This window comes from Camarhynchus parvulus, chromosome 3, assembly GCF_901933205.1.
Source record: "Camarhynchus parvulus chromosome 3, STF_HiC, whole genome shotgun sequence".
Taxonomy (NCBI): Eukaryota; Metazoa; Chordata; class Aves; order Passeriformes; family Thraupidae; genus Camarhynchus; species Camarhynchus parvulus.
In genome coordinates this window covers 63,703,189-63,716,089 of record NC_044573.1, presented here as the reverse complement: position 1 = coordinate 63,716,089, position 12,901 = coordinate 63,703,189, and the positions used below count along the sequence as shown (strand labels likewise).

The following is a 12,901-nucleotide window of genomic DNA, read 5'->3' as shown; positions in this document are numbered from 1 at the left end:
CTATTCTTCCAACCTCAACATTTAGCTTAGGGCACTTTCCAAGCTGGATGTGGTCCTACATAGTTTACAACTTGCAGAGGATGAACACTTTGAAAGGAAATGAATTTCTTCTTCAGCTCATAGGGCTCACAACTTTAAATACAATACACTGATAAAAGATGCGACTTCTGTATATTAATCTAAACCTTATAAATTTTAATAAAAGTTATTGTGGCAGGCAGGATAAACACAGTCCCATAAGATATATGCCAGCAATTGAAATAAAGTAGCATCTTAGGACTTAATTTTTTATTTTAAATAAAATCATTGCAAGGCAACAGCTTTCGAATTAAGGTAGAGTCCCTCTTGGTCACGAATGGACAGCTGACTAGTTGCATAATAACATCTTTCCTCCTGATTTTCCCTTTGCCTGGACTTTAATGCACACAGAAGAAAGGAAAAGAAAGAAAGAAAAAAGAAGAAGAAAAGAGATAAGCTCTCAGCCCTTTTCCTGGAAATCAGAGAAGCAGACGTCCTGCGCCTCCCTCAAGCCTGCCCGGATCCTCTCCCGCCCTGGCCCCGCCCTCGGCTTGGCCCCGCCCCCCGGCGGTTGCTGGCGGCCGTTGCCGGCGCGCGCCGGGCGGGGGCGCTGCGGCGGGGGCGGCGCGGGGCGGGCGCGCGCGGAGGCCGCTCTGGCCTGCGCTCGGTGCCCGCCGTGCCCGCGGAGGGAGGGCCCTCGCCCGGCGAGCGGCCAATCCGGGCGGGCGCTGGCGGCGAGCAGGGGCAGAATGGGCTGTAGTTGAGCGAAATAGGGAAAGCGGCGAACAGTGTGGAGCGTTCCCGGTGTAAATAAAAGGGGGGGCGAAAAAAAAAAAAAAAAAGTTTGTGGAAGTCGCCGCCCTGCAGCCTCGCTCGGGCAGCGGCGCGGGGGCTTGTGCGGTGCAGGAGCCCGGCACGGAGGACTTTAGTGCGCGGCGTTAACACGCTCTGCCTATTGTTTGTGTTTTTTTCCAAAATATGGCAAAGGTTCAGGTGAACAATGTAGTGGTGTTGGATAATCCTTCTCCTTTCTACAATCCTTTCCAGTTCGAAATCACATTCGAGTGCATAGAGGACCTGTCTGAAGGTGAGTAGAATTTTTCTCCCCGATACGGATTTTGCAACCCGGGGCTCTGAGCTCGGGGCATTTAAGGCTTAAACTTTGCACAGGCCTGCGCCTACAATTTCACAGTCTCTCCACCTCGGCCGCATCGCCGTGCCGAGCCGAGGGGATGTGCCGGCCGGGCGAGGGGATGTGCCGCTCCCGCCGAGCCCGGCGCTGGGGAAAGTTGGCGGTGTCCGCCCGCTCTGGGCGCCGAGCCGGGCCCGCCGCCTCTCCCCGCCATCGGCAAGGCGGCGAGCTGCCTCAAGTTGCGAGGAACTTGTTAGAGTGGAGGTAGCCATGTTGCCAGCTTTGTGTGTGCGTGGGGGGAGCGAGCGGGAGACAGGAGGGTTGAACCGTGCTCGGCGGCCGCGCATCCCCGCGGGCACACGGGATGCTGCGTGTTTAGCCCCGGCGGTACTCGGAGCGCGGAAAACGCTCCGCGGGGATGCGTTTCGATGGCCTCGTGCTCCATTTTAATACTAAAAAAAAAATTAAAAAAAAATTAAAAATCACGGTGGGAGGTAGGGGCGGGCTGACTGCTTGGCCCCGCATGCTGGCAGCAGGCAGCCGCGGTAGGTGCGCGGGGTTAGGGGGCACGGCTCGGAGGGGAGCGCTGGCTGCGGGAGCCCCCGCCTGGGGGGAGGGGGCCGCCCGCCTGCCACTATTTTTGGAAGTCACTCGAAAGTTACCGGCAGCCGCCAGCGGGTGGGGGATGGCCCCGGCCTTGCCGCCCCACGGGGACTCCGGTCCTGAGCCGGGGCCGCCGCCGCGCTCCCGCCTTCCCCCCGAGTCGGGCGGGCCGCGAGCCGCCCTCGCCCCGGCCGCGCTCCGCAGCGCCGCCCCCCGGGCGGTCGCAGGACGCGCCCCGAGAGGCCGCGCGTCGCCCCGCGGGCGGGAGTTTCGAACGGCTCCGGGCGAGGGAGGGAGTGCGGGGCGCTCGTGCCCGCCGGCGGGCCGGGGACCGGCCGCTGCCCCGAGAGCAGGAGGAAGCCGCCCGGCCGGCCGGGCTGCCTGTGAGCGGGAGAGGACACTGCCCGGGCGGCACTCGGCGGAGCCCAGTGCTGCCTGCTCGCCAGAGAGCCCCGCGGGCGGAGGGGCGAGGGCAGGGCTGAGGAGAAGGGGAATTGTGTGCTGTCCTGGCTAAGGTGCCATGGCAGGCTCGCTATCGCTGCGGTTTAAGTCGCCTCACCCCGCCTGCCTCTGCAGCAGCGCGTACTCGTGCGTGCCGGCGGGATGGTGACAGCGCGGGAGGGAGGGACGGCCGCCGTGGCGGGAACTTCAGAGGAAGTCTCGCCTGAGCCAGGGTTTCCTCTAGGCCTCCTCAGCCTGTCTCCTGCCTTCTTGCAACTGACCGACGCAGCGGCTGGAGCTGTGCTCCATGCCCCGCCACGTTGCTGGCTGGATCTCTCCGGTCAGCCTGCCCCATCCGAGGGGGAGCACCGGACCCCTCCGTGGCAACTGCTATGGCAGGTGGCAGTGCCCCTGACAGGGGCTCTGTGCAATATGTTAGGCTTTTCCTTCCAGTTGTGCACAGCGGTATGTGATGCGCTCCTCACACTCAGGACTTATGTTAATCCTGGATAGTCATGAGAAGAATTACAGATTGTCCAATACTGAGTTCTCAGCTCCTTTCCCCCACCAACATGCAAATTAAGACTATAGGATAAATTAGGGATGAGCGCTGCTATCTTTCACATTTACAAATAAGATTAAACGCTGCCATTGTATACTTGATAAAAAGTCCTTGCCTCAGCTTTCCTATGCTAATACATCTGTTTACTGTGCTGTTTTCAGCCCGTGCTCTGCAACACTGATCCTAAAAATAAATCCATAAACTCCAGCCCTCTTTCTTAAAGTGGTTGTTCTATATCAACATACTTGAATAACATTTAAAATTTATTTTTAAAAAGTCTAGGTTTAGTACTATGAGTTGTTTAGAACAAGATTTATACTGTTCTCCTAGAATAATGGCACAGGATGGTGTGGTAGTCTTAAGCAGTTTAGCCTAAAAGTTCTCACTTCTTGTAAGTAGTAATTTGTCCTCAGATGCAGACAAGAAAGTTCCTTAATTATCCTGGATGAGTACCATGCAATACTGACAACAGCTAGTACTTCATGCTTAAAAGGTAAATAAAATCTCTGATACAGTACAGTACTAGGAAACTGCTGTGTTGTACAGAAGAGTAAAATCCCTTCCCAAGCCCTGTTTATTATGATAGTTAAACCTGCAAAACCTGCACTAATGGTAAACAAAATAAGCAAGAAGAATTCACTAATGAGGAAAGAGAGTTGCAATCTTAAAGCAGTCAAGTTCTGTTTCAAGTGCTAATTTTTTTTCTATGCTTAAATTCCATTCCTGCATCCAGAAACCATGAGGCAGACCTCTGGATTTGCTGAGTGTACTAATCAAGTTAATGTAATGGCTTACAGGTTTGTGCTTTTGCAAAGGCAATCAGGGCATTGTTCACAGGGGAAAAAAAAAAGAAATACACCATGGATGTTTTTAAAGTACAGTTCTGAAACAACAGCTTAATTAAGAAGTGTTAATTATAGTTTTTTGTAATGGTCGTCTCTTTTTTCCTCTCTTGTTTTAATAACCCCAAAATCTGTCTTGCAAGATTAGTTTCATATGTGTGAATAATACTGGTTTTTGAATCAAAAAGGGAAGGTGAAAATCTGACCCAGGAAGAGCTAATTTGGGTTAATTTGCAGTTTCAACTTTAAAACATCTGTGGGGAAGAGGCTGAGTTAGAAAACACTGAATTGTGATAAACTTTAGGGTTTTGTGCATGCCTTTAAGAAGCAAAATTACACTTTTTTTTTTGTCTATAATTCAGTTTCAGGGTGTAGATAAGATCTAAACATCACTGTCTTTAAGAATATGATCTAGTCATGCTGTCACAATTTTATGTACTTCCCAGGTAACACAAGTCTCATATGAAGGAGTGGGGGCATACAGTTAGTGTGCTGGGAGCTTACCCAGTGGGTTTCTTACTCCGTTAACTACCTTCCATGATCTGTGTAATTTAAGCTGTGAGGTGTGTATGTGCAAGGTGGGAATTTTGGTTTTGGGAGGTTAGTCAGTATTCAAGGATGTGATGATTTATAGGCATCACCCCTCTGCTGCAGCCATTCTGACAGACTTTGAGAAGAAGATGCTCAACACAGCTCCCAGTTAGTAAAAGGGCCCTGCTCTCTGTATAACTTTTGAAAATTAACCTCACTGTGAAAATAGAGGGATTCCTGTGGTACTTCTGACTAGAGAGAGAAAGTGGGATGATCTGTTTCATGAGGGTCAGGCATCAGTAAATTTTTCTGATGAAGACAGGTCCTTGTTATTTTAGGCTTGTTGCCAAAGAAGTAATTTTAGGCTATGCAAAACTGTAGGCGGGCAAGAGTGGAAGACCCCCTAACTGTAATGATAAATAATGTTTGGTTTTTTCTTCTTTTTTTTTATGTAGATTTGGAATGGAAAATAATTTATGTGGGTTCAGCTGAAAGTGAAGAGTATGATCAGGTGTTAGACTCTGTTTTAGTTGGACCTGTTCCTGCTGGCAGACACATGTTTGTATTTCAGGTAAGTTTGATTTAACCTTTTCTAAAAGTTGTGCTAATTCGATTAGGGATAACTGTATCAAACTAAGAGGCACTTGAAAAATAATGGTAAAAAAATTGCAGTGAGCCCCTCAGGTATGATATATCTTCCTTTAAAATCTGTTCTTGAGCTTGTGCTTCTTGCCCCTGATTTTTCCTGGTTATATTTTTTTATTTGTGGTATCAATAATAACTGATAAAAGCGCAGTTCCCATAGCTACTGATAATTTTAACCAGTCTGGTTCATAATCAGCAGTGCCAGGTGCCTGGTTACACCAGCACCATCAGGCTCACCTCGTCTGCTGCTGGTGGCAGTTTCAGACAATCAGGAGCACTAGGTTAATGTACACAACACCTTCAGAGGATCAGACTAACAAACTAATTGTAAAACTCAACCAGAATTATCAAGATGTTTGTTTCTGTTTGGCAGAACACATGGTCAACTGTGATGTTTGGCTAAGCATGCTAAATCATAACAAAATACAGTGATTTCTAAAATAAAGATAGAAATGCACTGGTAAATGGGAGGTATTTAGGACACAAGTGTGTAGGTCTAGAACATGTGACAGTCCTATAAAATACTGCTGTTAATACCAAAAGTTAATAAGGAATAACGAAGGAAAAGAAAACAGGGCAAGAGAAACACTAAGATGACTTACTGGCCTAGACTTGTTTCTGTTTTAACTCCGTGAGAAGCTGGGGGGAAAACCTGAAGTGGACTTGCCTGAATTCTTACAGAAGCTTTCTTTTGTTTGGGATAACTTCTTTTGTGGTGGTGGGGTGTTTTTGTTAGTCTGTTTATTCAAAACTATAATTTTTATTAAAACTAGTTTTCTCTATGAAATAATAGAATTTTTTTTGTAAACTGACAGCAAAATCCATTGGATAAAAAATCATATAGAAACTGAGTATGTCTTATTGTATAAGAACTCTGCTGTTTTCCCAAATACTATAAATTCACTTAACTAAAGGCAAATGCATGCTGAAGTATGAGCATTAAAGAACACCAAAGTGCTGACTCCCTTATTTCTCATGATTGCTGCAACTAGTCTAAAATAATACCAACATTTGTGAGGCAATCCTGATTAATCCTGTAAGTTCTAGGAAAGGTAGTTTATTTGGCATTTTGCAGGTGTTTGTTTATTCTGGGCCTTTTTGTTTTGGTTTTTTCCTTAAAGAACAGGCTTAAGGAATAGGATTAGACTGGGTGTTGCAGCATTTATTAACCACATACACCCAAATCAGTGTTGAAACATTTCTGTTTGGTTTTGGAGCCAGGCCTAATTTTTCCACACTACAAATAAAGCAGATGTGTAACAAATGCATCATTTATTAAAAGTTTTTCCATTATCAAGCCATTATAGCTTATGGCATTAATTGGCCAGAAACAGGTGATCCTCTGTTGCTCTCAGAGGGGCTACCTTGTGTTTGTATGGTGGAAAATCAGCTGGCATTTACATTTCTAATTTGAAGATGCACTGTTCTCAATCAAAGGTCCAAAGATTCCTTGCTGATGGTGATGGGAAGGAGCAGGTGCCTAAAAAAGGCATGTTTTGGCTGTATGATTAGGCAGGTCTCAAATTAAATTTACAGCTCTTGCAGTTTCTGTAGAATGGACTCAGTAATTGTATTGTGGTTATAAATGATACTACAGCTAAATTAGGAGGGGATGTGTAGAGATTTTGCTTAGACTGGAGTAGGTTCTGTAAGAGATTCCATCTGTTAAAATATACTTTTTATTTCTTACGGAAGTATGGTTGGGTTGAGTATATTACGCTTCAAAGGCTCTGGATTTCAGGTGAGGGTAGGACTTGGCACATGTGTACACAGGAAACCACCAAAACCCAAAGTGCTGCAAGAAGCCTTTGCTGATGACTGAAGCAATTTTATTCACCAAGCTGAAGCAGCCTGGGATACGGAGAGAAAAAGCAAGGGAAGGCAGGAATAGGGCAAAGCACAGAACTGCAGGAGGCATGTGACACAAAGAAAAGAGATTGTGTTCATGGGGAATAGCATAAGGAAAGGACCTTTGCAGTGGAGTATAAAATTTTTAGATAATCTGTTGTAGATTTTTCTAGATAGGAAAATGGCTGAAATAGCAACTAAAATGGAGTACCACACAGAGAGATTACCAAGGCTGACAAAAATACCTTAGATGAAAAAATGATGTGAAACAGGTTGGGAATTCAGCCTGACAGAGAGATGGAGAATTAATGTGCTTTTTCAGACTTAGAAAAGCAGCTTTTTGTTTTAAAACCCCAAAACATTACCTTTAAAAGGGTTTCAATAGCAAAGGCCCACAGCTTGGCCTATTTGTTTCTAAATCCCAAGATACACATAGTGGAACCTGATTCCTTCTTGATTCTCTTGGGAATTTGTAATAAAATCACAGAAACTTCTTTTTGAGCATGTAAACGCATAAATAATTTACTGTCCTTAAGTGCACATATAACCTTTGCTACCTACTCTGCAGCAAGAGCTATGAGAATAAATATGTGGAAAAGCAAGATAAATCAAGGCAACATGTGGGCAGATTTCATCAAATTCTTAAGTAATTTATAGCATAATTACGGCATATTAAGACAGTGATTTTTATGCAAAAATTAATCTACTGCCTCTGCCTACCAAAATATCTGTTTGCAGGTAATCTGCTTATTTATCATTTGGTCATAGCAAGCTCTTCTTTTTTTCTGTCATCTCTGTATGATCTTTGGTTCCTGAGTAATTAAGAAGTTTGACAAAACCAGGAAGTTGAAAATCTGAAAAAACTGTTTTAAACAGTCTTCAGTGTCTTTTTCATGCAACAAAACAATGCTTGAGAGATTAGTAGGATTAGAACAGAGTATTTCCTTGGGTTCAGAACCGTCATAGGATATTACAAGACAGAAAAGTGGGAACCTGGAAGACTAAGATCCTACATTAGAATGTGAGTTGAGTTTAATGGGGAGTTAAACAGAGTATGGTTCTTCTGTTGCCCATTACTGTGGAATTTAAAGTGATCACATAGTTCTGGACACTGTTAGAACAAGCCTACTGAGTTAAAGTAATGATTTAAACTGTATTGGCAGTTCTTTTGATTTCCTCAAGCTTCTGCATTTTTTCTGTTTCTTGGCCATCTTTTCCATTCCCCTATGCTAGTTGTAAAGCCATTCAGTAATTTTCTATTTCCTTCAGGGCTGGAGGAAGAGGAGTTCTACCTGATTCCCTGGTTTCTTCTCCTCCCTTGGGTGTATTTCTACCCGAGAGGTCTGACTCATCTAATTCTTGTGCAAAGTGCCTACAGCTTCTCACAAAAAGCTAGACTGGTTTGAAGGCCATACAGCATTGGCATCTACTGTTTGCCACTTCAATTTTAAAATTGAAGTGGCAAAGAGTAGATGCCAATGCTGCATGAGCAGCAGCTCCCAAATTTCACCATGCTGAAGCATATAAATACTATAGAAAAGTAGGAATGAGAGGGACAACAGGAATTAATTCCATTCATCCTCTGTCATTAGGCAAGGTTTGTTACACCCAAACCATCTGAACACACATTACTAATACCAGCTTGTTCTCACAACATGGGTGTTCACTGTTGACTTCAGATCTTCATGTGGAACTGTAAATATGAAGCTGTTTTACTGTGCCTGTATTGCTGTTACTTTAAATCCTGCAGCAGAATCAGGCATCACATTTTATCAATAGATGTGGTAGTTAGGAGGCATTTTAACGCAGTGATGTGAGCCACATTTTATGAGGCAAGTTTTATTGATAAGTAACTGCAGAGCCATGGTAAGTAAGGACACTGAGGAAGATGGTATCAGTTGCATATTAATTAGGTTTGCATACTGGTAAAAAATGTTCAGGTGTCTTGGAGAGATGATGCAGTTAACTGCATAAATTTTAATGACTGTATTAGGAGTGAAGCCAGAGAAAGTAGTTAATTCCTTTCCTAGAAATCTGGAACAGCTCAAACCTTACCATAGCCCATCCCTTTTCTTGCTGAAGTATAATTTGCAGTCTGTAGTTTTAAGGATATAGTCTTGTTAAGAGCCTAAATACAGACCAATTCAACCTTGAGGGTGTATGAGAAAATAATGTTGCTCTACTAAATTACCAGGATGGGCTGGAGAACTGTGGACTGGAGTGATGTTGGTACCCCTGTGTGAGCAATGGTTCAGCTGATCATATATTTAAAAGGAGTTTTGGATCAAATCTGGCCATTTGCCCATGAGAAATGTCAGCAAACAATTTTTCTCTATTCCAATTCTGTTGTTGGAGGATGGTGTTCTAAATCTAGGGTTGGTGTTGTGAAAGCAGTATATTTGCTGGTTAACTTGAACAATTTTAAATATAGTCACTACTTAGCTGCTGAAACACACTACTTGAGATTCCCCTGCTAGGTAGGCATGTGATATCAATTTTAATTTATCTTTCCCTTTCACATTTAGGCTGATGCACCTAACCCAGGGCTTATTCCAGATGCAGATGCAGTAGGCGTAACAGTTGTGCTAATTACATGCACTTACCGAGGTCAAGAATTTATTAGAGTCGGCTACTATGTAAACAATGAATACACTGAAACAGAACTGAGAGAGAATCCACCAGTAAAGCCAGATTTTTCTAAGGTAAGGCATGTTTTGTTTTAGTCATGTGTCAGAGGTATGCTTACAGAAAAGGTGTTTTGAGAAACAAACCCAAGCCCCAAGTGTTTTCATTAAGTGCATGGAATGAGGCATCAAATAATGGAAAATACTTGGGGGGACAGACTGCAAGTGCCATGTAGTTGTCAGAAATTTAGTGTATACTGAGACACCATCAAAAATTTCCACCATCCTGAAGACTTGGCTGTACTTTCACACTGACTGTGAAATAAACTATTGGATTTATTCCCACCTGCACCACTGTTCATAAAATGGCTGTGTTCTTCAGAAAAACATGTTTTTCTAAGCCCATCAACCATCATAATGTTTTTTCTAAGCCCATCAACCTGGAACTAAGTTGTAGATATTTATTTACTACAGCTGTTACTCAGCTGTTTTAGTATCAGAGCTACAGTTTCTGCAAAACTTTAACAAACAAACTGAAGAACAAATTAGGTGTAAAATGAGAGAACATGGGTAGCCTGGTTAGATCATTATCTGATAAATGTCTAATTTGACAAAGGAAATATACAGATGAAGCTATAAAAACATATGTCCTTCATGGTAATAATTAAACCAGGACTAGAATTAGAAGATGAAATGAAATAGTATGTTTTTCTATGCTTAACTTTATTTTCAGTGATCAGGTACTAAAAAAAATTACCGAAAATTATAGTAAAGTTTGAGGATTCTTAAACTTTGCATACGTTCCTTTCTTTTTTATTTCTTTCACTTAAAACATAACTTATTTGTTATGTTGGTTGCCAATGCCAAAATGGTGTCTCCCTTTAAACACTTGAATTTAGAATGCCTAGAACTACTTATCTTGATTCTCTGTTTATATAAAAAGCTAGCTTTGCTGCTATGGAAGAGAACAGCAAAAGCTACCATGTGTTTGTATAGTGTCCTTAATGTGCCTTGGGGAAAAAATGTAAGTGCACAAGTAGAAGGTTATTAAAGTGATTGATTAATTATTGGGCAATAAGCTCTACCAGCTTCTAAAAAAGAAATAGTCTTTTAGTTAGTGTAAAGGGTCAGGAAATACTTAATGAGAGTATACTTTCTTGGAGAATAAAATGGACAAAGCAAACCTTTCCTGTGATCAGTCTGAAATACCATAGTGAGTGTCCACTGGCTCTAAGTTGCCATCCTCCAGGTAAGAATACATAATCTTTCACCCCTTTTCAAAATAAGGAGGAAATCACCTTTTTTTTTTTTTTTTTTCTGGATACATAAACAAGTGCCACATGTTTTCAAAAGAAAATGAAGGCCAGCCATGAGAATAAGATAGATGACTAATCATGTCCACTGCCACAGTGTTAGTATTTTCCAAATAGAAATGTTTTTATTTTAAAGCTTTAGTTGATAAATCCTCTTAGTGAAATCAGTCTAAAGTTTGGTAGTTTAAAGATAAGGTTGTACTTTTAAATGAAGACGAGAAGTTTATGGAATTGATAGGTATTGCAAATACCATAAAGTTGATGCAGAATTTGATGAAGTACTGTGGTTTGCAAAATCCTTGTGGGGGTAGAATTTATTTGCTTTACTAAAAGCTGGATAAAATAATAAACACTTGCACTTTACTTGTGGATCTCTTTCACAGCCTTGACCTTGCAGAACAGTTAAAACACTCTTGAGAAAGTGGTTATTTTGCTGAGGAGAATAGTAGGGAAAATAGTAAGTGGTGTACTGTAAGCACATTTCCAATCCATAGGTAGTAGCTACAGATTCACATTGATGTGAATTCCCTTTTTAAACAAACTGTTACGCAAACAAGGCTATAGGGACTAAAAGGAAAAAATCAATATGCATATGAACTCCAGTTTTAGATGTACACATTACAATCCAAATATTTTCTTCTTTCCTAGCTTCAAAGGAATATTTTGGCATCTAATCCCAGAGTCACAAGATTCCACATTAATTGGGAGGACAACACTGAAAAACTGGAAGATGCAGAGAGCAGTAACCCAAATCTACAGTCCTTGCTTTCCACAGATGCATTACCTTCAGCATCGAAGGGGTGGTCAACTTCAGAAAATTCACTAAATGTTATGTTAGAATCTCATATGGACTGCATGTGACTAACCACCATCCTTTTGGTACTGTATATGTGTTAAACTGTAAAAACAACCAGAACTATTTCCCTCAAATTCCATAAGTACATAGTTGAAGCAATGTGAAGAACTTGTTTGAAAACATCCTGTAGAAAGTTTATAAAAAAAAAAAACAAACAGAAAAAACCCAACAAACAGTATTTCAGCAGATTATGAAATATAAATACAACTATTTTTAAGTAATTGCCTTTTTTTCCTAATGTGTTATTCTATGTGGTCTAAACCAAACCTGATTAAAGTATATGTATTCTCTCCCCTCCCCCCTTACTTTGTAAGCACTATTAAAAGCTAAAAAAAGTTTAAAAGTTAAAACATTCAGGCAAAATGAAGGATTAGTGCCATGTCCTCATCTCTGCTATCCAGATTGCCAAATATAAAGTGTCCTTTAATAGCATCTTAAGAACAGAACTGTCATTAGATGAAGTGCAAAGAAAGAAAGTATCTCTTAATAACGAAGTCCAAAAATGTCCTTTTGCTCTGAAAGCAGACAGCACAGTATAATTTTAGGTGCAAGCTTCTTTTCCTTTCAAGGCACATACTTGTTACTTAAAGCCTGCAATTTGAGATTTACCATCTGCTATCTTAGATTTTAAGATTTTTTTTTTAATCTCTTGCTGCTGCTGTTAAGTCAAACTGTGGTTTTGTTCAGGACAGTGTTTCATGTGGATTGGGGTGGGTACCTCAAGACAGAGCCCCTTTTCAGCCACCCTAATACCATACACAAGTGGTTGGAAGGATGCAAGCAATTACTGGAAGATTCTAAGCCTCAAAAGCAACAGTGTGAATATCCCAAATATGTTCTTCTGTGAGACTGTTGTGGATCACCACTGGTTAGTATGTTTATTTTCAGGCATGCTTTATTGTAGTCTTTTTCAGTAAGGAGTTTGGGTGTTTTCTTTCATTTGTTTGAAACACCTGGAATTCTAAACTTCTTTGTTTTCTCTCTAGCCTTTAAGGCAATCTTGTTTACTGGTATAAACCCTGTTGTGGCAGGCATGAGACACTCAAGAATACATTACTTGCCCTGAAGCTTTTGCAGTGAGACATCCCTATTACCTGAGGCATCCTTGAAGATAAAAGGAACTAAGCAGTAACCTGTCAAGACTTAAGTCATTATTATGACACTTAAGAATTTAGTTATTCCTTCCAATCCTCATTAGCCTTATTTATATTTACTGTGCCTGTATGTGCATTCAAATTGTAATCTGTCATGCCAGATTACAGGAATATAGTTCTATTTACTAGTCACTGCCCAAATTATGAACCTTTGTAGGTTCTGGGCCCTTTAAAAAAAAGGCAGATTTCATGATGATTGACAATGTAGCTTTGAATAAATACAGAATGCTTTCTCTTCTCTTTCTGCATTCTCTAACGGGATGAAGATGTCCCAGACAGTGCTTCTGTCTTCCCACATCATTAGTGAAATTGTCTGCATTTCAAATGTGTGG

The 12,901-nt window shown here is 41.8% G+C and overlaps 2 protein-coding genes across 2 annotated transcripts in view; one reads left to right on the top strand and one right to left on the bottom strand.

The window, feature by feature from the left end:
* Positions 1-12,901, bottom strand: part of MCM9 (minichromosome maintenance 9 homologous recombination repair factor) — a 48,085-nt gene that overhangs the window by 16,521 nt on the left and 18,663 nt on the right. The window lies entirely within an intron of this gene.
* On the top strand, positions 662-11,636 carry ASF1A (anti-silencing function 1A histone chaperone). Its single transcript, XM_030944910.1, has 4 exons — positions 662-1,105; positions 4,585-4,700; positions 9,148-9,324; positions 11,208-11,636. The coding sequence occupies exons 1-4, from the start codon at positions 997-999 to the stop codon at positions 11,418-11,420; spliced, it is 615 nt and encodes a 204-aa protein (XP_030800770.1). The 5' UTR covers positions 662-996; the 3' UTR covers positions 11,421-11,636.

What these genes read in the sequence shown, in the direction of transcription:
- ASF1A (XM_030944910.1), top strand. Translation starts at nt 997, where the DNA reads ATGGCAAAGGTTCAGGTGAACAATGTAGTGGTGTTGGATAATCCTTCT. An exon ending in GACACATGTTTGTATTTCAG is followed by an intron (nt 4,701 to 9,147) that starts GTAAGTTTGATT and finishes TTTCACATTTAG; the next exon opens with GCTGATGCACCTAACCCAGG. An exon ending in TAAAGCCAGATTTTTCTAAG is followed by an intron (nt 9,325 to 11,207) that starts GTAAGGCATGTT and finishes CTTCTTTCCTAG; the next exon opens with CTTCAAAGGAATATTTTGGC.